The sequence below is a fragment of the Mandrillus leucophaeus genome, unplaced genomic scaffold (genome assembly GCF_000951045.1).
Source record: "Mandrillus leucophaeus isolate KB7577 unplaced genomic scaffold, Mleu.le_1.0 Scaffold801, whole genome shotgun sequence".
Classification (NCBI taxonomy): domain Eukaryota; kingdom Metazoa; phylum Chordata; class Mammalia; order Primates; family Cercopithecidae; genus Mandrillus; species Mandrillus leucophaeus.
In genome coordinates, this window is record NW_012108709.1 from 337,568 (window position 1) to 360,146 (window position 22,579).

At 47.9% G+C, this 22,579-nt stretch overlaps 1 protein-coding gene across 1 annotated transcript in view; it reads left to right on the forward strand.

The window, feature by feature from the left end:
• Positions 1-22,579, forward strand: part of DOCK1 (dedicator of cytokinesis 1) — a 545,861-nt gene that overhangs the window by 69,602 nt on the left and 453,680 nt on the right. The window contains exons 17-22 of the mRNA XM_011967590.1: positions 4,223-4,295; positions 7,721-7,863; positions 14,746-14,871; positions 19,147-19,271; positions 20,618-20,716; positions 22,301-22,373. Coding sequence (XP_011822980.1) covers positions 4,223-4,295; positions 7,721-7,863; positions 14,746-14,871; positions 19,147-19,271; positions 20,618-20,716; positions 22,301-22,373 — 639 coding nt within the window. The remainder of the gene's footprint in view (positions 1-4,222; positions 4,296-7,720; positions 7,864-14,745; positions 14,872-19,146; positions 19,272-20,617; positions 20,717-22,300; positions 22,374-22,579) is intronic.

Genomic DNA, 22,579 nt, shown 5'->3' on the forward strand with positions numbered 1-22,579 from the left:
CTCCCAAAAAGAAAAAATTGTTGCACAGGCCACACTCCTGTCCAGTTAAACCAGAATCTCTGCTTTAACCAAAATCACTTGTTTGTCACTATGGGTCACTCAGTGACTGGCAGTTTGCTGCCACCAGACTACCTGCCCCCCGCCCCCCCGCCCCGCCCCGCTTATCACGTGGTGGCGTTCAGCACATCTGGGGAATTTTTTTAAATAGGATTTGCTTCTAACTTATTCATTGTGTTGTCCAACCAGATGTTCTCTTTGTTACTAAGAAAGGACACTCGGTCGGGTGCAGTGGCTCACACCTGTAATCCCAGCACTTTGGGAGGCCAAAGTGGGCGGATTGCTTGAGTCCAGCAGTTTGAGACCAGCCTGGGCAATGTGGTGAAACCCCATCTCTACCAAAAAAAAACACACACACACACACGCACGCAGATTAGCCAGTCATGGTGGCTCATGCTTGGGGTGGTCAAGGCAGGAGGACTGCCTGAACTTGGGAGGTTGAGGTTGCTGTGATCTGTGATCGTACCACTGCACTCCAACCTAGGCGACAGAGCGAGACACTGTCTCAAAAAAAAAAAAAAGAAGGGATAGAAGGGATGCTTCCCACATCTAAGAAGGTTGATCAACATTTTGGTAATCGTATTCTGCCTGTTCGTATGCAACTTCAGTTTCCACATGCAAATTTAATTTTGAGGCTTTCTTCAGAATGACTTCTGCATGTCTGTGTCAACAGAGTTCAGTTCCTCAAAATGAGAAAAGTGTTCATGGACCTTTAAGGCTACAGTTCTTAGTCTTTGGTTGAAAATAATGGGTCACATTTCTGTTTTTTAACCTTTTTATAATGTAACCTTTTCTATCTTTTTCTAAAAGATCTTTTTCTATCTTTTTGTAAAAATCTTTTTCTATCTTTTTGTAAAAATAATGGAAATTTTATGGAAAAGTGTAGTTAAATAAATTATCCATAGTTTTACATAGCCGGGGTAGTACCTGATGTTTATTCTGATATGTTTGTTTCCAAATTTTTTTTTCTGTGTGTGGCATATGATTTTTAAATACAATATCACATCCTACCATGTGTTCGTTTATTTACTGATGGATTTTCAATGTCTTTTTAGTCCCTTTTTTGCCATCTTAACCACTTTTAGGTGTGCAGTTTAGTAGTATGTTTGCATTGCGTATACTTTTATCTTTCTAACAAACCTAGCATTATCTTATGAACATGTCATTTTATTAAGTGTTATTCAAAAATTCGGCTTCTCAGTGTCTGCAGCCTGTAGCCCTGTGATTGCAGCAGGCCTTTGCTTTGGGCTCTGAGGGTATCTCAGCCTTGCGGTGTGGTACCTACACAGTGAGCATCCTGGGGCTTAAAGCATCCCACCCGTGCCTGTTTGCAGGGCAGCCTCTGCAGCAGAGTTGCTGACTCGCAGGGTGTGGGGGTCCATTTGCTGCGAGCAAGTCGTCCTGATGCAGCCCCACCAGCGGGACTGAGCCGTCAGCCCCTCTCCCTGCGAAACGTTTCTCACCTCCCGCCTTCTGCTCTCCTGCCTTTGCTGGCCCTGTGCCTCCATCACTCTTGTCCTGACACCACTGCCTCCTTCCTTCTCCTGTCCTCCGAATTCCAGCATCACGTGGTGCCGTCTGTCTACCCGGCCTCTGCCTCACAGAGCTGCACTGACTTCAGCTGGACTCTGTCTTTTCACCAGCCTCTTACCTGAATGTAGAGACCCTGGGCTGGCTGTTTGGGGGAGTTTTCCCCCAAGACCTTTATTTCCTCCTTTGGTGTCAGGGACATCTTGTCCAAACTGCAGGGAGCACTCCCTCCACATGGGGCTGTGTGCGGGAGAGCAGGCAGGAGAGTGTCTGGGAAGCGCCATGAGCAGTGATGACTGGTGACGTCCAGGCCTTCTCCTCGAGGCTCAGGATGGGTGCGGGAGGCGCCATGAGCAGTGATGACTGGTGATGTCAGGGCGTTCTCCTCGAGACTCAGGATGGGTTCGGGAGGCGCCACGAGCAGTGATGACTGGTGACGTCCAGGCCTTCTCCTCGAGGCTCAGGACGGGTGCGGGAAGTGCGATGAGCAGTGATGACTGGTGACGTCAGGGCCCTCTCGAGGCTCAGGATGGGTGCGTGACTCGTGCTGTTTTCCACCTGTGGGTGCTCAGGCTCTGCTTGCGTTTCCTGCTTGTTTGCTGCCTTCCTGCACATGGCCCTGTGTTCCAGGGCTGGGCACTGGGGATGTGGCAAGGGAGTCCCATGGTCAGCTGGTGAGATGAGTCCCATGGCAGAGAGGGGCTCTGCAGGCACCCAGCAAGGCCACCCAGGACCAGCTGGCATGTGAGGGCTGGCCTGCCCGGGTCAGACCACCTTGGTTCTGGCTCATAGTGGGCTGCTGCCCAAATGAGTTAATGAAGGTTGCTGAACTGGTGGTCTCAGGTGTCTTGGAAAAAGGTAAAAAGGTGGGTGCTTTCCACAGTCGCATGTGGTAAAAAGCAGTCGCATGTGGGTCAGTCAACCCCAAGAGTGGTGGAAGCTGGTAAAGTCTTCCCCCAGGCCAGGTGAGGGCCGGTGTCCAGACCATGCATCTTCTGAGCAGCTGTCATTTGATGTTCCAAGGTATTTGGGATTCTTTGACCTGTATCTGCAAACACAGCTGTGGGCTCTTAGCTCTTTGAGTCCCCTTGGTTCAGTGGAGTGTGGGTGTCGTCCCTTAGGACACAATACTGAGGCCCGTGGGCTCCACCAGGCCAAGCAGGGGATGAGAATTCTGCTTTTTTGGTTCTACATGTCCCTCCCCCTTTTTGGAGGGTGGTGATGGTGATGGTAGAAAGGAAAAATCTCAATGTATGATTACTCGTGTATTGGACAAAGTATATTTAGACTCATCCTCTTACCTGAACATAGAGACCCTGGGCTACAGAGATCCTTCTGGGGAAGGGTCTTGTGCAAAGAAAATAAACAAGGCATCTTCCTCTCTTTTCTTAAGTCCGGTGTGGCGGTTGAGCAGTAGCAGAGACAGGGAAAGTGACCAGGGCCATCTGGGGTTATTCTTGGATTTTCTTGTTCTGTCATGACCAAGGGCAAAAGGAATTGTTTGAAAGGTAGACAGTGTGTCTGGGTTTACTCCTGAATGTAATCAGGGGATGTCTTTTTAACACAAGAACATTGCAAAGGATATTAGCCTTTCTTGTGATGTTAGCAAGCCTGGACCTCCCAGGGGGATGTGTTTGTGAAGGCAGTTTAATAGTATTGAAAGAGTTTGGGTCTTGGAGACTTTCTAGCTGTAGACTTTGAGCATGCTTGTTCATGCCTGTCTTTGAGCCTCAGTTTCTCGTCAGTATGCTAGGTAACTCTGAGGATTTGCCTTGAAGTGTCCTCTTGTAAGAGCATTGACAGATACCAGCATGTGGTGGGTGCTTGGGAAATGGTAGCTACTTGTTTGCTTAATTGTTTGGGGGAATGCACTAACGTGAGGCTTCAGAACAGTGCTGGCCAGCATGGTAACCACTGGTCACATGTGACTAGTTAAATTTAAATTAAATGAATGAAGTAAAAGTAAGTTTTCAGTTCCTCCATCATGCTTTCTACATTTTTATTTTTTTCTTTTGTTTTGTGGCAGGGTCTCTGTCATTCAGGCTGGAGGGCAGTGGTGTGAATTCTGCTCAATGCATCCTCCACCTCCTGGGCCCAAGCAAGTCTCCCATCTCAGCCTCCTGAGTAGCTGGGACTACGGGTGCACACCACTATGCCTGGATAATTTTTGTATTTTTTGTAGAGATAGGGGTTTTGTCATGTTGCCCAGGCTGGTCTCGAACTCCTGGGCTCAAGCAATCTGCTCACCTTGGTCTCCCAAAGTGCTGGGATTACAGATGTGAGCCACTGCACCCGGCCTGTGCTGTCACATTTTTGTTACTCATTGTTATGGAACATTTTCCATCATCACAGAAAGTTCTATTGGACAGGGCAGCTCTAGGGTGACAGTTGGATAATAGGCAAAGGAAATTATTAAATGGAACTCTGCCATTTGAGCCCCACTTCCATTTGGGCCAGCGTTTTCTGATAACTTAATTTGTCTTTCAAGCATGGAAATAATTTAGACTTGACGATGAGAAAACAGCTTTTGCTGTTGTTTGCTAGAAGATATTCTGATGTTCCTTTGTTTGTTTGTTTGTGTTCTGTGATTATAGCATTTAAGCCAAAACAATCTCTGTTCTCTTTTTGTCTCCAGTGATGGATGTAACAGATATAATAAATGGAAAAGTAGACGACGAAGATAAGCAGCATTTCATTCCCTTTCAGCCGTAAGTATGGAGCAATTCAAGTACTTAGCCAGATATAATGTGGAAAACATAGGCTTGTAATAGTTATCTTTATAATTAAATAGATAAACCTAAGTAAGAATTGATTATTTTATAATTATGAAAAACCTCTTTAGTCACTGCTGTAGTACATGGAATTTTTTTGTAGCCGTAAGAATCCTGGGTCAAAGTTTGTTTATGGTCCTGAAAGTAGAAGATTTTACCTGCCTGATCATGTAGAAGGCACAGAATTACAACTCTGCTCTGAGCCTGAACGTTTCTTTACATAATTGATTTATTCTAGTAGCTATTTGTAGTTTCAAAGCACAATACTTCCAAATTCATCATAGAAGGTTGCTGTGTTTAAAATAGAAAACCAAACAAAATTATGATGAATTATTTTAAAGCGGGAAATAATGCTTTAAAGCATAGAATCATGCTGCTGATTTTTGTTTCTTGGTTTTTGCTTAGAGTGGAGCATATCTGTGCTCGTTTTTCGGCTTTCTCTAGTTCTGACTTGAAGTCTTTAAAGAGGCACGGAAGCTGAGAAAAAGCTCTTGGAGGAGATTCATTAAATTGATTATCTGATTTGTGGGTAGGACCCAGGGAACTGGTGGAAAGAATTGGCATTTATTTCCCTCGTGTGGAAGCAAGAGTGTACCCAGATGATGGTCGTTGGCCACTTAAGGGCACTCCTACTCCTCACAGAGGAGGAGAGAAAAGGAATCCAAACGGTTGAGGTGAATTGTAAGAGACGGCTTCCTCCTGGGTGTGGGGTTGGGGGGCGATGTTAGGGGAGAATGTGTGGTACGGGCAGCCCCCTGCCATAGTGCTCTGCAGTTTTACTTTTCCCTCATTTCTCTTCTTAATCGATTTCAGACTTGAAACACATTTTTAGATTTTAGAAATGTTACTGTTTTCAGCTGTTGGCTGAAGGGTTTCGGAGGCGGGTAGTAATTGGGTGGCTGAAGGAGTCCTGTCCTTGGGGATCCGGAGATGTGAGGTTGGCTTCCCTCTGCCCCATGCATCCTTGGTGATGGACCACCACACTCAACCCCACCCGACTCCTCTGGGACTTGAGTGCCACTGGCTAGGACAGGAAGAGTATGACTTTCTTTGCAGGCAGGCGATCTGGTCAGGTGGTACCCTAAAGCTTTTTGTACAGCTCAGTAGATTTTGCTGTCTTCCTGTCATAAGAATAACAGCAAACCCTGCGTTATTGAACTGGGAGTCAGGGTTAAGTTATATGTATCTCACCATGCACCACTAGAGGCAGAGGTCTCTTTGTGGCTTAAATGCTTTAGGTTTACTCTCCTGTCCAATGTGGTAACCATTAGCTCCATGTGGCTATTTAAAATACTTAAAATGAGCTGGGCACAGTGGCTCACGCCTGTAATCCCAGCACTTTGGGAGGTTGAGGCAGGAGGATCACTTGAGGGTCAGGAGTTTGAGACCAGCCTGGCCAACATGGCGAAACCCCATAACTACTAAAAATACAAAAATTAGCCAGGCGTGGTGGCAGGCGTCTGTAATCCCAGCTACTTGGGAGACTGAGGCAGGAGAATCGCTTGAACCCGGGAGACAGAGGTTGCAATGAGCCGAGATCACGCCACTGCACTCCAGCCTGGGTGACAGAGGGAGATTCCGTCTCAAAAATAATAATAATAATTAGAATGAAGTAGCATTAAACATTGAGTTCTTCGGTCACATTGGTCCTGTTTCAAGTGTTCAGCAGGAGAGGAGGCCAGCGGCACCATCCTGGGCCGTACGTACACAGCACGTCTCCACCACTGCAGAAAGCTTTGCTGGATAATGTTGTTTTGTAGTCCCACCCAGTGAGGAGAGTTTATAAAAGGAACGCAGTGCTGCAGAATCTGGAAGTTTCCTTAGCAAACAAGGGGAACAGTATTGTGGAACATGGGCTGATATTGAGGTCATAAATAAAATACACCTTTGTAAAATTATAATATTAAATTGCCTCATTCTCTCATGAGAAATAATGCAGCCCCCTACTGTTTTGAATGCTGTATTATATATTAGACCTCAGAGGTTTTTGATGCCCAGATGTACCACTAAGTTGAAATTACCTGTTGCCTGCTAGTGTCCTCTGTGAAAAGTCAAGAAAAAAAAAAAAAAAGGAAAGAAAAATCCCAAAACAAACAAACCCAACTTGAGGGATTGTTTGAAAAGTTAGGGAGGTTATTAGTTTTAGATTCACTGATTTTCACAGAACATGTTATGAGTTGTTTGAGACTGCCTGTGCTTTGCTGCCATCTTTTTCTATCTTGTAGTGGAATGTCCACTTGGAAAATATATTATTCCATGTGCACCTCTTATGTAATTTGTGACTCCGTGCTCCATTAAAGGAAGACTAATAGATGAATATTTGCAGTGTTAGAAACAAAAGAACAGCATGATTTTTAATAGCAAAATAAGCAATGAAACCAGTTCTTTGGGAAATGTCATGCTAGTGAAACCGTTTTTTGCTCCATTAAAACTGATTTATTATCTCACAGGGTTGGTTTTAGGGAAGGAAGCACATTGCACATCTCCCTTCCTCCCTGTCTTTTTTAACTTGGTGAAGTAAATGACAACAGTCTTCAGTTCCCTTGAGTCTTGTGGCTCCAGTGATGGATAGCACTGTCCTTGTTCCCAGGATTGATTTTAAACATTATGGCCATGCTGTCTATTTTCTTGCTCATTTCATAGCGCACTTCGCTGTGCTACATGGTATTTCTATTTGGGCATATGCTACCTGTTTTTAGCTAGTCTCGTACAGCACAGCATCTGTAACAGGCTCCTGATTCACGGGCCCTGAAAATATGGGTGGTCTGCGTTCATAATGGCACCACACATGGGAATAGGTCGTGGTGTTCTCCAAACACAGTGCCATTCTTCTCACATGTAGTCATTTTAGGGTCTATTGTGTACATAGTCCAAGAGAGTAGAGTAGAAAGCCTTTGCAAGCAGTTAGGTTCCAGGGATTTTTTTTTTTTAATCTCGATTTTGCGTTTCCCTTTAGATCATCTGCCCCTTGACCTATGCTATGTTCAGAATTATTGAAATTGGAGGAATGGCCATAAACATTCTTTGGGATTAAATGCCTTTCACCCATGTGGCTTTCAGACAAGCTCCTTTTTTTAAACACAAGCGTCTGATGGAGACGCAGTGGAGGCCTGGTGCACGTTTATTTCCTGGGGAGAGGGTTGCCCTCATTTGCTCTATTCCCTCTCATGGTTCAGCATTTTCCTGATCAATGCTTTTCCCTGTTTCTCTTGTCACCTCTCCCATCCTTTGTCGTGCGTTGACTCATGATGCCTCCCTCTCACACTCGGTGACGATGATCTCTTATGTTCCCTTGTTACCGTGACCCATGGGTCTCTGTGCCCCTTTGTCTCCTGTGGTCTTGGTCGTCCCGTGCCCTCCAGGCTCGCGTTGGACGACGCCATTCGACACAAGCCGCTGAACATGTCATCCCGTTTTTCACCCAGGGTGGCAGGGGAGAATGACTTCCTTCAGACTGTTATAAACAAAGTCATCGCTGCCAAAGAAGTCAACCACAAGGGGCAGGGTACGTATTTTCCTATTTTGTTTCCATCAGTGTGTATTTGCATGCGTTTGGGACAGTGCTGTCTGGGTTACGTTTTAGTTTGATGTTGATCCTGATGGTGTGAAGATGGTGGCGGTGACAGTGGTCCTGGTGGAGAATGTGTGTGACGGTCGCCACCATGTACAGTGCATGACGGTTTTCTGTCCCATCACCTTTGTGAACATTGCTGAGAGCCCACTCCTGGATGGAGAGTGGGGTCGGATTAGATGTTTAGAGGAACGTGCAGGCGGTAGGTGTAACTCCCCTCTGCCCATGTTGTGTGCTAATCATTGCCTGTTCTGGGGCTCCCCTGCTGGTCTCCCTAAGAAGGTGACTTCATTTGTGCAGACTTGCTCCCCTGAGTTCTGTCATTTAAGTGATTTCTCCTCCCCTACCCCCCCACCTCACACTCACCGTTTTTAATCCTGCACTGACACGTTCCCGAGCAGCTGACCTGCTGCTGGCAGAAGGAATGAATCAATCACCTCGGGCTGGTGACAGTTGGCACTTGACTGGCCAGGAGGGCTGCCAGGAAACAACTGTGACTGAGGCCCCGCCTCCAGCCCAAGGGGAAGTCACCTTCAGAACTTGACCGTCTCACTCCCTGATCCGTGCAGACTGCCCGTAAACGCAGTAGAGCTTAGGCGAACAGACCTGCTTCATCGTCCAGCTACCTTATGTCACTAGACTTTTAAAAAACAATTACCTTGATTCATTTCCCACTGTTCTAAAGGAGAATGTGAATGGAGCCTGAAGAATGTTATAGAGAATGAGCCTTCCTAGGGCTCTGCAGGGACCTCCAGCTTTCCTCTGGTGTGAACTACCCCCGTCTCTGGCAAACAGTAGCAGGACAAAAACCCCAACCCAGAACATTAATGAGATGCGGCCTTTGCAGACAGAGCAATTTTCAGCTGACCCAGGACCCATCTTCTCCTGAATTAACAGCCCTCCCTATTTGCACTTTAATTGAAAACCATAGGGAGGTCCAATTAGGGCTGTTTAGATTGGAGTCACTCTCCGGCTGGGGACACCATGCAAAGGTTGCCAGCCGATCCTTCAGTGCTTCGAGCTGGGGCCGCCCTGGGATCTCCAGTTTCTTTTGCAGTCATCAGAGTTTTGATAAACTTTTATTAGAGTCATTCAGGGAGAGTGGAGTTTGGTGTCAGGCCAGCAGGAAATCGCTGGGAAAGAGGACCCGAAGCCTGCCTCTGCCAGGCTCACTGGTGTGTGGCCAAGATCTTTGAAGCCAGAGAACCTTGGGCTGATGCCCGGGGGTCCAGTTCCTTCAGCTTCTGGGAGGAGTGGGCATTTCCAAGTCACAGTGAGAACCGAGGGACAAGAACAGTGATAGGGGATCACAGGTGACTTCCTGAATCAGAATGGCCTTAGGCAACATGACTAGTGCTTGTTTACCTTGAACCTGAATTTTCTCCAGGGCCCACTGGTGGGTGGAATTCAGGTCAGAGGTGAGCAATGTGGCCAGCGAGTGCAGCCGCACAGATGGGCTGCCGGGACTGCAGGGTGCTGCCCACCAGAGCTCATTTTATCACCAGCAGCCCAGGCTTAACCTGATCCTTGCTTGTCTGTCAAGTGACTGTTAGCGGTCCCAGGAGTGGAAGGGACATGGAGGAGATACTCATCTTCAGAGAGAGCCGCTGGATTTTTTACCCCTGTGTCCACATGCGCCTCCTGTCTCTTGAGCTTACTACTTGGCCTTGGCCGATTTTTGGTTTATGCCAACATGTTTCCTCTTTACAATAGACAAAATCCTGAATATTTAATCCAAATTATTCTGAACCTAGAGGTGTAGGACATTTTATGTGGACAGCGAGTTCATGAAGACTCCAGACATCTGGTTCTATTGTTTGAGATAGAATGGATGCTAATCCTCTTTGTTTTTAGTTATTCTGGGTAAGCAAATGTCAACGCCAAATGCACTTTTTTTCTCCTGTGAGAAAGCATTCAAAACACAGGGTAATCAGGAACATTTAATTTCCATTTTTAAAGTGTGTGGTAATAAATTTAATTGTGTCACTAATGCATTAGTTTATGTATTAAGATATTTGAGCAGGCTGGCGTTTCTGAGAAAGGGTTTGAAATGCAGGATTTCTAATATTAAATGTTAGGTGTTCCATCCTCGTGTCTTAACCTTTGACCTCTGTGAATGACCTCACCACATCCTGCAGTCCTTCAAAGAGCATCTTTCTGTTAGATTTATTTTGTGGACATTCATTCTCCAGGGAGGCTTTTGGACTCAGGCTCCTGAGATTTGAGAAACTCTTAGCTGCATCCTGGTGTCCAGCGAAGACCAGCTCCCCATCAGCCACGGTGCCGATTCCTCAGGCTCTTCTGTCAGGGTCTGGGCTTTGGTTTGCTGTCCTGGAGGCCAGGGCCAGGGCTTAGGGTGACGAAGTGCCTGGCCCTTTGCAGATCTGTCTGCTTACCTATTCTGCAGGTCTGGAGCTGCTGTTAGCTCAGGGTGCTTTTGTGTGAATTAGAAAAAGGGGCCTTATCGGCTGGGCGCGGTGGCTCACGCCCGTAATCCCAGCACTTTGGGAGGCCAAGGCGGGCGGATCACGAGGTCAGGAGATCGAGACCATCCTGGCTAACACGGTGAAACCCCGTCTCTACTAAAAATACAAAAAAATTAGCCAGGCGTGGTGGCAGGCACCTGTAGTCCCAGCTACTCAGGCGGCTGAGGCAGGAGAATGGCGCGAACCCGGGAGGCGGAGCTTGTAGTGAGCCGACATGGCGCCACTGCACTCTAGCCTGGGCAACAGAGCGAGACTCTGTCTCAAAAAAAAAAGAAAAAAAAAGAAAAAGGGGCCTCATCAACTGGGTGAGTAGGGAGATAGTGCCAGGGCCTGTGGCTTGGTGAGCGAGTAGAGGCACGATTTAGCTCCCACTTGCCTTTTGTGGTCAGTTGTCTAGTGAAATGCACATTCTGGGCAGTGGTACATGTGCTCCTGTCTGGGTGCCATCCCTGATACCTCTTTGGGGACCGCTTTCTATTGGTGGTTCTTCCTTCCTTCAAACTGTCCCTCCCACGATCTGGAATTTCATGTCTTAAAAAGAAAGGAAAAAGAAAAAAGTATATTAAACAAAAAGGAAAGAAAAGAAACAGCAAGAAACAGTCCTGCCCTGAGTAATGCATCTGTCTCTGTGTATGTGGACTTTCTGGACTTCCTTTCTCATTCATCTTTGCCTTTCTGTGTCCCAGCATCGGCCCTCTCCCTGAGCGCGCCCGCCCTCGTCTCCCGCCAGGAGCCCTGTGGCTGCATGGGCATCCTCCCGTCCCAGTTTCCTGTTTGCCCTGTTACCTCTGACATCTCTGTCCCCTTGTGAGCTCTCAGAGTGGACCCTTCTGCCTCTCTTCGGGACTCTTCTTTCCTTCCCCACTATGGGTGCTTGCCTTTCAGGCAACTCTGCCTGGAGCCGGTCTTCCTGTGCCAAGGAATGGTACCCCTGGGGCTTGCTAGTGGTTGTGCCTGCAAGGGGCACCGTCTCTGTAAGCTGTGCCTCCTCCTACCCCAACTCCCTGTGGTTCTGCTGGTTTGACTTCCACGCTGGTCCCCTTTCCCACCCTCCATAGTGGCGTTCACATCCTGGCAGCCAGCTGGGTTCATGCGGTGGCCGCCCTGCTGCCATTCCATCCTCACGGTGCTCTGTACTCCTGCCTACCCATTCCCTGTTAGCCACAGGGTGTCAGGTCAGAGCCTGACTCTTGTTCCTGAGCCCCCCTCTGGATGCCCCCCATCCTTCGGATAGACGACAGTCCCTGCCACCCCAGGCCCCCCACTGTCTTCCCATAGCATCTGGGGGCTCCACCTCCCTGGGGTGGGGACAGGTCTGCAGTTCTCTTGCTTCCTGCAGGTCTCAGCCCCAACGTCCCTTGCTCTGTGACCCTTGAGACTGTGGTCCCAGGATGCCTTGCAGTGTGCTCAGGACTTCTCCCATGAGAACTTTGCGGTTGCATATTTCTCTAAGTGACCGTGGAGTTAGCGTCTGACCGTTGGCAATGGAAGCTAAACCCCTGGCACGGGAGGTCGTGAGGGTCTGCCCTATGTCTGCAGTAGGTGCAGTGCCCTGTATTTGCGTAGCACATAGTAGGTGCTCAGTAGCTACTTTTGAATAAATTAGAGGGACTCACTAGATAGCAAGAGGAAAGAGGGTTTCACCAGCTGGCAAAGAGCAAAACATCATCAGTGACTTTTGACTTCTCAGCTCCAAGTAATGTAAATCTGTACAGAGGAGAACACCATTTCCAGGATAGTGGATATAGGAGTGGGCAGCCAGAGGACAGGGCGTGAGGTGCGGGACTGAATCAAGAAGAGCTGCTCCCGTCAGGAGCGTCGGGAGCAGCCTGAGGTGCCAGCACTGCTGACGGGCTGTCCGTTATCTCCCAGTGCTGCCCAGTAGGCAGGCTGCTGGCGGACAGGCCTGCGACTGTCTCAGTTCCTTCCACCCAGGGCAGGGCGCTGAGCTGAGGGTGATGGAGGGTGGGTCCTGCTCTCGAGGCATCTGGAGAGGGGACAGCTGCACACACACACAGAGACAGATACAGACACATGCACACACACAGATACAACACACACGCGCATGTGCACACACACACATACACACACAGATACATCACAAACATAGATACACATACACAGATACACCACACACACACACGCAGATACATCGCAAACATACACATACACCGATACACCACATAGACACACACACACACTCAGATACATCACAAACACAGATACACATACACAGATACACCACACACACACACACACACACACGCACAGATACATCACAAACAGATACACATACAGATACACCACATACACACACACACAGATACCTGACAAACACAGATACATCACAAACACAGATACACATACACAGATACACCACATACACACACACGCACAGATACATCACAAACAGATACACATACAGATACACCACATACACACACACACAGATACATGACAAACACAGGTACACATACACAGATGCACCACATACACACACACACAGATACATCACAAACACAGATACATATACACAGATACACCACACACAAACACAGATACACATACACAAATACACCATACATGCACACAGATATAGACACCACAAACACACACATGCACATACACAAACATACACAGATACAGACAACTCAAACACATACACACACACAGTTACAGACACCATAAACACAGACACACACACACCAGATACAGACACCACAAACACACACACAGATACACCACAAATACAGATACACATACACAGATACACCACACACACACACACACACACACACAGATATAGACACCACACACACATGCACATACACAAACATACACAGATACAGACACCACAAACACATACACACACACAGTTACAGACACCATAAACACAGATACACACACACACCAGATACAGACACCACAAACACACATACAGATACACCAGAAACACAGACACACAGATATACTTATAGACACACACACACCCACGGATATAGACACAGACACGCACACAGACATACATGCCCTCACACACAGATACAGATACACACATAGACACAGCTACAGACACAGACAGATACATACGGACACAGATACAGAAACACAGGCAGACACAGATTTAGCCACACACATAACACTTACACATAGGCATAGATACACAGAGCCACACACACAAACACACACAGACACACATGGACACACAGACACACACACAGATACACACAGACACACAGAGACTCACACACACACGCGCGCGCACAGTCCCAGGCATGCATGCCCGTGCTAGTAGCAGAAGTGAGGACAGAGGCTTTGATGTTCTGAGGGGCAGATGAGGCCCTCCCGAGCTGAGTGGGGGGAAGCAAGCAGGCGGCCCCGCCGAGGCCTCAGGGATAGAGTGCCCCCGTGTGCCAGCCCCTTCCCGTGGGGGGAGAAATGCTGTCACAGAAGATAGCTCAGGCCGACCCCTGCCTGCCCCTGCCTTTGACTTGTTGGAATTGTCTGGCTTGTTTCCTCGTACTGTTGCCTCCTGTTTGATTGCTACTCAGTATTTATATAAACCACAGTTCATCAGCCTTGCAGGGAGGAAGAGCCCGCACGCACGCCCTTACACATAGACCCCACCAGGTTCACTGCGCTCTCCCCAGGACACCCCTGGCATCTAGGTTTAGAGGCTTTGAAAGTCTTCATTTTTCTCCTGGAGAAAAGAGCCGAGAGCCGCTGGAGCTTTGTTCTCTTTTGCTGTGTCGCTGTGGTACAGAGGGCCTGGCTCCACGGGCTGCATCGGTCCTGGCTGGGGAGGGCTGTCCTGCTGTTGGCCCTGCAGCCTAGTGCTCCTCTGCTCGCCCAGGTTGTGTGATGCTGCTTAGCTACTTGCAACTTTGATGGGTTCTCAAAACTGTGAATTCACCTCCAGAATCCTCCCCTGCCTTTGTCTTTCCTGGGAGATTAGAAAATGACAGACTTCTCAGCCCCCTCCCGGGAAAAGGCGGCCTGCTGATTTATCAGAAATGTCTACCCGCTCAAAAGAGGCATTGGTCCTTGGCAGTGCCCAGCAGCACAGCGGGTGCACAGCAGCTGCTGATGTGCGTTCAACTGCCTGTGAGTCACCCTAGGGCAGGGCTGGCATCCCAGCTTGTCGGATGCATGGAGTCCCCACGAAGGGCACCTTTTTTGCCTTGCCCCTCTCTTTCTCATATACCCATGTTTTTTCTCGAGATGTTGAATTGTGAATGAAAAGTCTCTTGTTCATTGAAATTGGTTTCGTGAAAACTTCTGAAAATGCATAGGATAAAATGTGACTTAACAGCATCCGTTGTTTTTCCAGGTTTGTGGGTAACATTGAAATTACTTCCCGGAGATATCCATCAGATCCGAAAAGAGTTTCCGCATTTAGTGGACAGGACCACAGCTGTGGCTCGAAAAACAGGGTTTCCGGAGATAATCATGCCTGGTAAGAACTGGCTCATCCAGGGCTTCTGAGCATGGCGTGGGGGTAGCCGGCCACGGAGAATGACGTGTGGGCCGCATCATGTATGAGCTCTGGCAAGGAAAGGGCTCAGCTCCTGGCAGGTGACCCTCTAAGCCCCAGCATGGTTATAGATCATGGGGCTGTGACCGGAGTGGTAGAATATGCTCCCTGGCCCCCTGTACCCCTGGACGGATCAGCTCTCCCCAACTGCAAGTGTTGTGTGACAGGGACGTGGGCACCCAGTGAATGTCTGGATAGACATCAGGTTGAAAGAAGGAAAGAGGTCAGAAAGGGAACTGCCCGATGTGAAGCCCACCTAAGCACAAATGTCAGGGTTGGATGGTTGCTGAATGGCAATGTCTGTACCTTTACCTGCTCGCCTGGTGTACGTTATACTGGCATTGCTCCGTGAATTCTAAGTCATGAATTCTAAACTGACCAAACCAATAACAGGATTTCCGTGTTAACTCATATTTACATAATACATTTCAGTTTCCAAATAGTGTTAATAATAATCTGATTTGATCATCAAGAGATCTTTGCAAGCATGTTGATTTGTATCCTTTATATCCGTGTGATACTTTCTGGTTTGCAAGTAATGCTTATGTGGCTTGGCCGGGCGTAGTGGCTCATGCCTGTAATCCTAGCACTTTGGGAGGCTGAGACGAGGGGATCGCTTGAGCTCAGGAGTTCAAGACCAGACTGGGGAACATGGTGAAACCCTGTCTCGACAAAAAAATAAAAATATTAGCTGGGCATGGTGGTGTGTGCCTGTCATTCCAGCTACTTAGGGGGCTGAGGTGGGAGAATCACTTGAACCTGGGTGGTAGAGGTTGCCATGAGCACAGATCATGCCACTGCACTCCAGCCTGGGTGACAGAGTGAGACCTTGTCTCAAAACAAAACTTAACTTGAACCACGTGAGGCTCTTGGAGGCCCACAAATTGGTGTTGAGTTAATTCCTATCCAGATTAAACTGTAGCCCAAAGTCGCTCAGCTGATGAGCCGTGGAAACGAGGACAAACTACCCCACATTCAACGTGACCTCCTTATATAGGCCTCTGCTATATAGCTAGGAGAGTGGTGGCTATTCAGGGTGCGTGCTGTAGGAGTTACTGCTTTGCTTACTTTAGCACAACTTCAAGACTCGTTCTTTCTACTCCTTTTGTCTTTCAGGGCTGTTGTGGGTCATTGAATAGTGGGTCTGGTAAATCCATATGAAAGACATCTAAATTGGTTAGGCTAGATACTAGCTAGGCTTACCTGTACAGGAAGAAAAGCATGACGTTTAGTCAATTCTGAAGCTATTGCTTGTGTGTGTCAAGTCTATATGCAGCAAATTAATTTAGGTTTATTAATGGGAGTGGACTCATTTGTATACCTATTATTTGTATTTGCATTTGAGATGCAGATTTATAAATTAGCATGAAGCGGTTGGCAATATGCATTTATCTTGGCGTCCTTAGGATGCCCTGATGTTCAAAGGGAAACTCAGAAGCTTCCAGTTCATGCCAATAGTGTTTCCCTTATGATGGATAGACTTAAAAACTAAGTCTAGGCCCGGAGTAGTACCAGGTGAGCCCCTGTAGTACCAGGTACTAGTGAGACTGTGGTGGGAGGATCCCTGGAGCACAGGAGGTCAAAGCCACAGTAAGCCATGATCACAACCACTGCACTCCAGCTTGAGTGACAGAGAGAGACCCTGTCTCAAAAAAAAAAAGTAAGTCTGAACTTGTAGATCATCTCATGATAGATTCATAGGGAAGTGATTCAGTTGACCATTGTTCTGACAGTTTCCATGTGCTAAGTCCGTGGGTATGTATCCCATAGAAAGGGATTCTAGCTAAGGTGGGTCACCTGTGTTCTCTGATGGCTGAGTAATCACTGACCAGGCTGTGGGCACCAGAGAGAAAGAGTGTGGGCGGTTATCAGTCTGTCTGCCTGCCTTTAGCCTGCAGAACCTGTGTATCGCCCGGTTTTGTCACTGTTTGCAGGGATGTGCATCTTCTTTGGACAGCGGAGAGCCTGTCCTGTCACCCAGCGGCCTGCTCTGCTACTTTCTCATGGCTCACTGGACTCCTGGAGTCCTTCTGAGGGATCCAGGCAGGCAATACTAAGTTTTCCTTTGAGCTGGGAAGGTAGCAGGAGTCCACTATGTCTGCTTCTAGTTCCTTCTTCCCCAGAATATTCTGTAACCTGGGGAGGCATTTGATGAGGGTCTATGGTAATTGCCCATCTGTGGGGTTTGCCTACTGTAAATGAGGTCTGACTTCTGAGCTGGCCCTGGAGTAACGCACTCGAGGTGTACTTGGGAGCGAGGCTGTGGGAGTTTCACCCTGTCACCCAGGCTGGAGTGCAGTAGCATGATCTCAGCTCACTGCAACTTCTGCCTCCTGGTTTCAAGCAGTTCTCCTGCCTCAGCCTCCAGAGTAGCTGGGATTACAGGCACACACTACCATGCCTGGCTAATTTTTTTATTTTAGTAGAGACGGGGCTTCCCTGTGTTGCCCAGGCCAGTCTCGAATTCCTGAGCTCAGGCAGTCCACCTGCCTCAGCCTCCCAAAGTGCTGGGATTACAGGGATGAGCCACCGCACCCGGCCTTGAAGTTCCCTTTTGATGATGGTGTTTGCGCCTTGACAGAATTTTTAGGCTGAGAGACCATGTAGTTTATGCCTTCCCTATCAGTGAGGCTGTTTAGTGGTGCTGGTCTTGGAGGCTAACTTGTCCAAGGTCACACAGCTAATGAGCAGCAAGTCTCGGCTGGTGGCCTTGCGCCTGCCCGTCGCGCTGTGCTCCATGCTTCTTAACTTCTCTTGCGGTCAGAATCAGCGAGCGGCAGCCGCGCCTCCTTCCGTACAACTACTGTGGCTGTGGTAGCAGCCCACTGGGATTATTATGATAATGACTTTTAAATGAAAGCTTAATTTAATAGTTGGATACATTAAAAGCCAAAATAGAGCAGTTTTAAAGGAAAAAAAAAAAAAACAACAACAAGAGCAAAAACAAGAAAGCAAGGGATCCTTGGTCTTCAGCCAGAGCGGGCATTTGCTGCGCTTGACGGAACCGCTCTTTGGCTCCGTGGGAGAGCAGGCGGTCAGGGCGTGGGAGGTGGCCAGGCAGGCAGCAGAGGAGCAGTGGCTGGGAACGAGGCTTCCTCTAAATCATGTTGCTAATGAAGCCTGTGAAGTTCTCCCAGTCGGGCCATTACCAGGGGCTTCCCATGTTCTCAGTAGGAAGAAGAGTCTTGAGCTCATTTCTTGTGTTTCCCCCCACTCGCCCCATAATTAAAAGCCCATCTCACTTTAAAATAGACAGGTCTGTTTTGTTCTTCTCTCTGTGGTCCCCATTCGGGATCCTGACAACCGCCTGCCAGAAGGGAAGAGCCATGCAGAGAGTTTCTCCCTAGACCCATGTTTCTTCCCTGATCCTAGGCTGGCGATCCTCATTCTTTTTTTCCTTCTTTCTTTCTTTTTTCTTTTTTTTTTTGAGACAGAGTTTTGCCCTGTTGCCGAGGCTGTAGTGCAATGATCTCGGTTCACTGCAACTTCTGCCTCCCAGGTTCAGGTGATGTTTCTGCCTCAGCCTCCTGAGCAGCTGGGATGACAGGCCTGCACCACCACGCCCAGTAGCTAATTTTTGTATTTGTAGTAGAGATGAGGGTTCACCATGTTGGCCAGGCTGGTCTTGAACTCCTGACCTCAAGTGATCCACCCACCGTGGCCTTCCAAAGGGTTGGGATTACAGGTGTGAGCCCCCACGCCTGGCCGGTCCTCATCTGATTAACTCCTGGAGTTGTGCTCTTAAGAAGAATGCATAGGAGGCAACCTCGCCAGTTATCTGGGAGTGCCAGTGGATACTGCGATATTCCTTGGCTACTGAGGACTCAGACAGCCGTAGCCAGCTGTCTAACAAGGGACAGTGGTGTGGGCTGCCATGGGTGGTGGATGCCATCAACAGTATTGGAGCCCCTCTGGTTGCTGGCTGCCCCCAGAGGGGTAGAGTGTCCTCTGCCCAGATGAGAACCAAGCAAATCATTAGAAGCTTTGAGACTTTTCCTCTTTATAGCAAGTTTTATGATGATGAAAATTGCTCTTGTCATGTATTTAAATGGTAAGACTGTTATGTAGAAAACATTTCATAATCATCTGATAAGTATTTGTAATAGTTTATGAGGATAGGTAGACAGTCTTGCAAAATTCACAATTATGCTGTGAATAATGAATTGGTTTTTAAATGTATGATTTCTCCCCCCTCAGGTGATGTTCGAAATGATATCTATGTAACATTAGTTCAAGGAGATTTTGATAAAGGAAGCAAAACAACAGCAAAGAACGTGGAGGTCACGGTGTCTGTGTATGATGAAGATGGGAAACGATTAGAGGTATTTATTGTGGTGAGGGCTCATCTGTACTGTTTCAGTTTTACTTGCCAAGTGCTCACCTTGGCTCTGCTACAGCATAGAAGTTGTCACAGGTGGGGCTTTGGAATTCCATTTCTTGGGATTAGCGTTGGTTCTTGCTTCCCTTTCTCCAGCTTGTCATGCAGGACCTGGGGTCCTCTGATCCTGGCAGCTGGCCTATCTCAGGGGGTCCCTGTGGTCTTTTTTTTTTGAGACCGAGTCTTGCTCTGTTGCCCAGGCTGTAGCACTATAGGTGTGTGCCAACATGCTGGGCTAATTTTTATATTTTTTAGTAGAGATGGGGTTTCACCATGTCGACCTCAAGTAATCTGCCTGCCTCGGCCTCCCAAGGTGCTGGGATTACAGGCGTAAGCCACTGCGCCCGGCTGGGTCCCTGTGGTCTTGACCACTTTCGCCCAGCCTTATCATGGAGTCTCATTTGCTGTCATAAACCCAAGCAAGGCCCAAAGGTCTAGCAGTCACGCTAGAAGTACAGATACCATCATTACCATTTGAGAGATGGAGAAATGAAGGCCCTAAGAAATCAGTTAAATTGCTCAGGGTCAGAGAGCTAGCGAGAGGTAGAACTGAGCACCTGCCCATGACAGCTGGAGGTCTGACCTCGTGCTCTACCTACCAGTGGTCACGAACATCTGCTTCCATGGCCACAGCAGCCTGCAGGGTCTACCTGGGAGATACTCAGAAGCTGTTGCCTCCTCTGATGACCAGAGGTCAAACCAGAGCTGCTGTCCCTGTAAGGTGCCTGTTTGCACCAGGGCTGGAGGACTGGGTTTTTCTGGGCCCATGGGGTTGTGCTTAAGGCTCAGTGTCCCCGAGAGAAGCATGATGTCTTTCTCTCTGGGTAAACCCTGTCCAGCATCACTGCCTGCCTTGTCTCCCTGGAAACATAGGTACTGTCCTTGCTACTGGTCTTTCCGGTTGGAGTGAAGCAAACAGCGTTCATGGCTGGAGGAAGGAGACGGGAGGGTTCCCACCTTTTAGTCTGCAGTCCCTCACCCTAGACCTATGGCATGGATCAGGCAACTTCCTGCAGATCCTAATGTTGAAGTTATTAGGATTGAGGGTCTGGGGGGATGGAGGTCTGTGTCATCCCCGTATGTCATAACCATCAAGATCTTTAATGTGTGAGAACAAGGGTTGGAGCTGGCCGCTGGCTTCGGGTGGATCTGTGCTTCCCTTGCTGGGAACACTTTCGTTTGTGGTGGGGTGTGTTGGTGTTCTTGGAGCGTACCTGTCCTTCCGCGTATATGTATATGGTGTCCAGCTCTATGAGGTCTTACGTGAGCTCTTTATGTTTTCTTTTAAAGCATGTGATTTTCCCGGGAGCTGGTGATGAAGCGATTTCAGAGTACAAATCTGTGATTTACTACCAAGTAAAGCAGCCACGCTGGTTTGAGACTGTTAAGGTATTACTTACATGGTCATTTTATCACATGGCACTGATGATGAAATGCTCATTTGTAACCCAAGGAAACATCCTAACATCCTCCTCAGCCCGGGAGCTGATCTAGGCAGGCAGAGTGTCTCCCAACAAAGTCATTCAAGGTTGCTAAGGAACCGCACTGGCGTTTCTTAGAATACATTTACTCTCGTCTCCTTTTGGATGTAAAAATAGGACTTTCATGGAGACGAACGACAGAGTCTTTTTAAGATAGCTATTGTCTTTCTCTTCGCGGTACTGTTTTATGTGTGGCATGCTGTCTTTACACCAAACAAAAAAACTGAGCTGCCAGCCTGTGGAGGTCATTGCTGGGGAGTCGGGTCCTGTTCCGTAGCACTGACGTGGTACATTTTCATAATGCAGCGTGCTCACATCTCCGCCAGGGAGTAAACACTGTCCCGCCCCCAAGAGCTTGAATATTTGAAAACCAGGCCAGGGACTGGCTCTGGAATACAGATGTTTGATGTGAGAATTAGGAACAATGTTTGCTTAGAGGCAGCATGTCTTATGTCTTTTTTCTTTGAGTGTAATGTGTCAACAGGAAAGCTTTCTTGGTGCAGCTGTGGGCAGGTCACCACAGCTGTGGAAGGAGTGTAGACTCTTCCAGGTTGGGGCTAAGAAGAAAAACGGCAACTTTTTTTTTTTTTTTTTTTTTGGAGATAGAGTCTTGCTCTGTCACCCAGGCTGGAGTGCAGTGGCGCAATCTCGGCTCACTGCAACCTCCACCTCCTGGGTTCAAGCGATTCTCCTGCCTCAGCCTCCTGAGTATCTGGGATTACAGCCATGTACCATGGCACCTGGCTCATGTTTTTGGTATTTTTAGTAGGGATGGGGTTTCACCATGTTGGCCAGACTGGTCTCGAACTCCTGAACTCAAGTGATCTACCCTCCTCAGCCTCCCAAAGTGCTGGAATTACAGGCGTGAGTCACCATGCCTGGTCAAAAAACGGCAACTTTTAGAAATAGAATCTTGGCCGGATGCAGTGGCTCACGCCTGTAATCCCGGCACTTTGGGAGGCCGAGGTGGGCAGATCACCTGAGGTCAGGAGTTCGAGGCCAGACTGACCAACATGGAAAAACCCCTTGTCTACTAAATATGCAAAATTAGCTGGGTGTGGTGGCGCATGCCTATAATCCCAGCTACTCGAGAGGCTGAGGCAGGAGAATTGCTTGAACCCAGGAGGTAGAGGTTGTGGTGAGCTGAGATCATGCCATTGCACTCCAGCCTGGACAACAAGAGTGAAACTCTGTATCAAAAAAAAAAAAAAAGGAAACAAAAAAGAATCTTAACAGTAATGATTAGAGCATTCAGAAAAAAAAATCCAACTGTATCACAGAGTCGGCTTGGCAACTGTTACAACGTGATCTCGTTTAAATTTTGCAAAGGCATTTTGTCTTTGGAAAAATCATGTGGGGACTAGATGTACAGTATTTTCACCACCACAGTGTAGCAATGTTTACAGTTGTACCTGATAGCTCCATTTGAATAAAGCTGTTACGCTGGACGATATAGATCACAGTGCTTAAACTTCTTTCTTAATTCTTGAAGGTGGCCATTCCCATAGAGGACGTTAACCGCAGTCACCTTCGGTTTACCTTCCGCCACAGGTCATCACAGGACTGTGAGTAGTCAAGCACTTTCTTCCCCCAAGGATTTTTAAGGGAGAACTGGGGGAAAGCGCGAGAGGCCACTCTCAGTTGTTCTGGAACTTGCTATCATAACACAATAAGGCTCACTTCCCACCTTATTCTTCTCTCTTTTTCCTTGAGCAGATCTCAGGAGATCTTAATTTCTTTCTCCAGTTCCTCCTACCCAGTATTGCTGGTC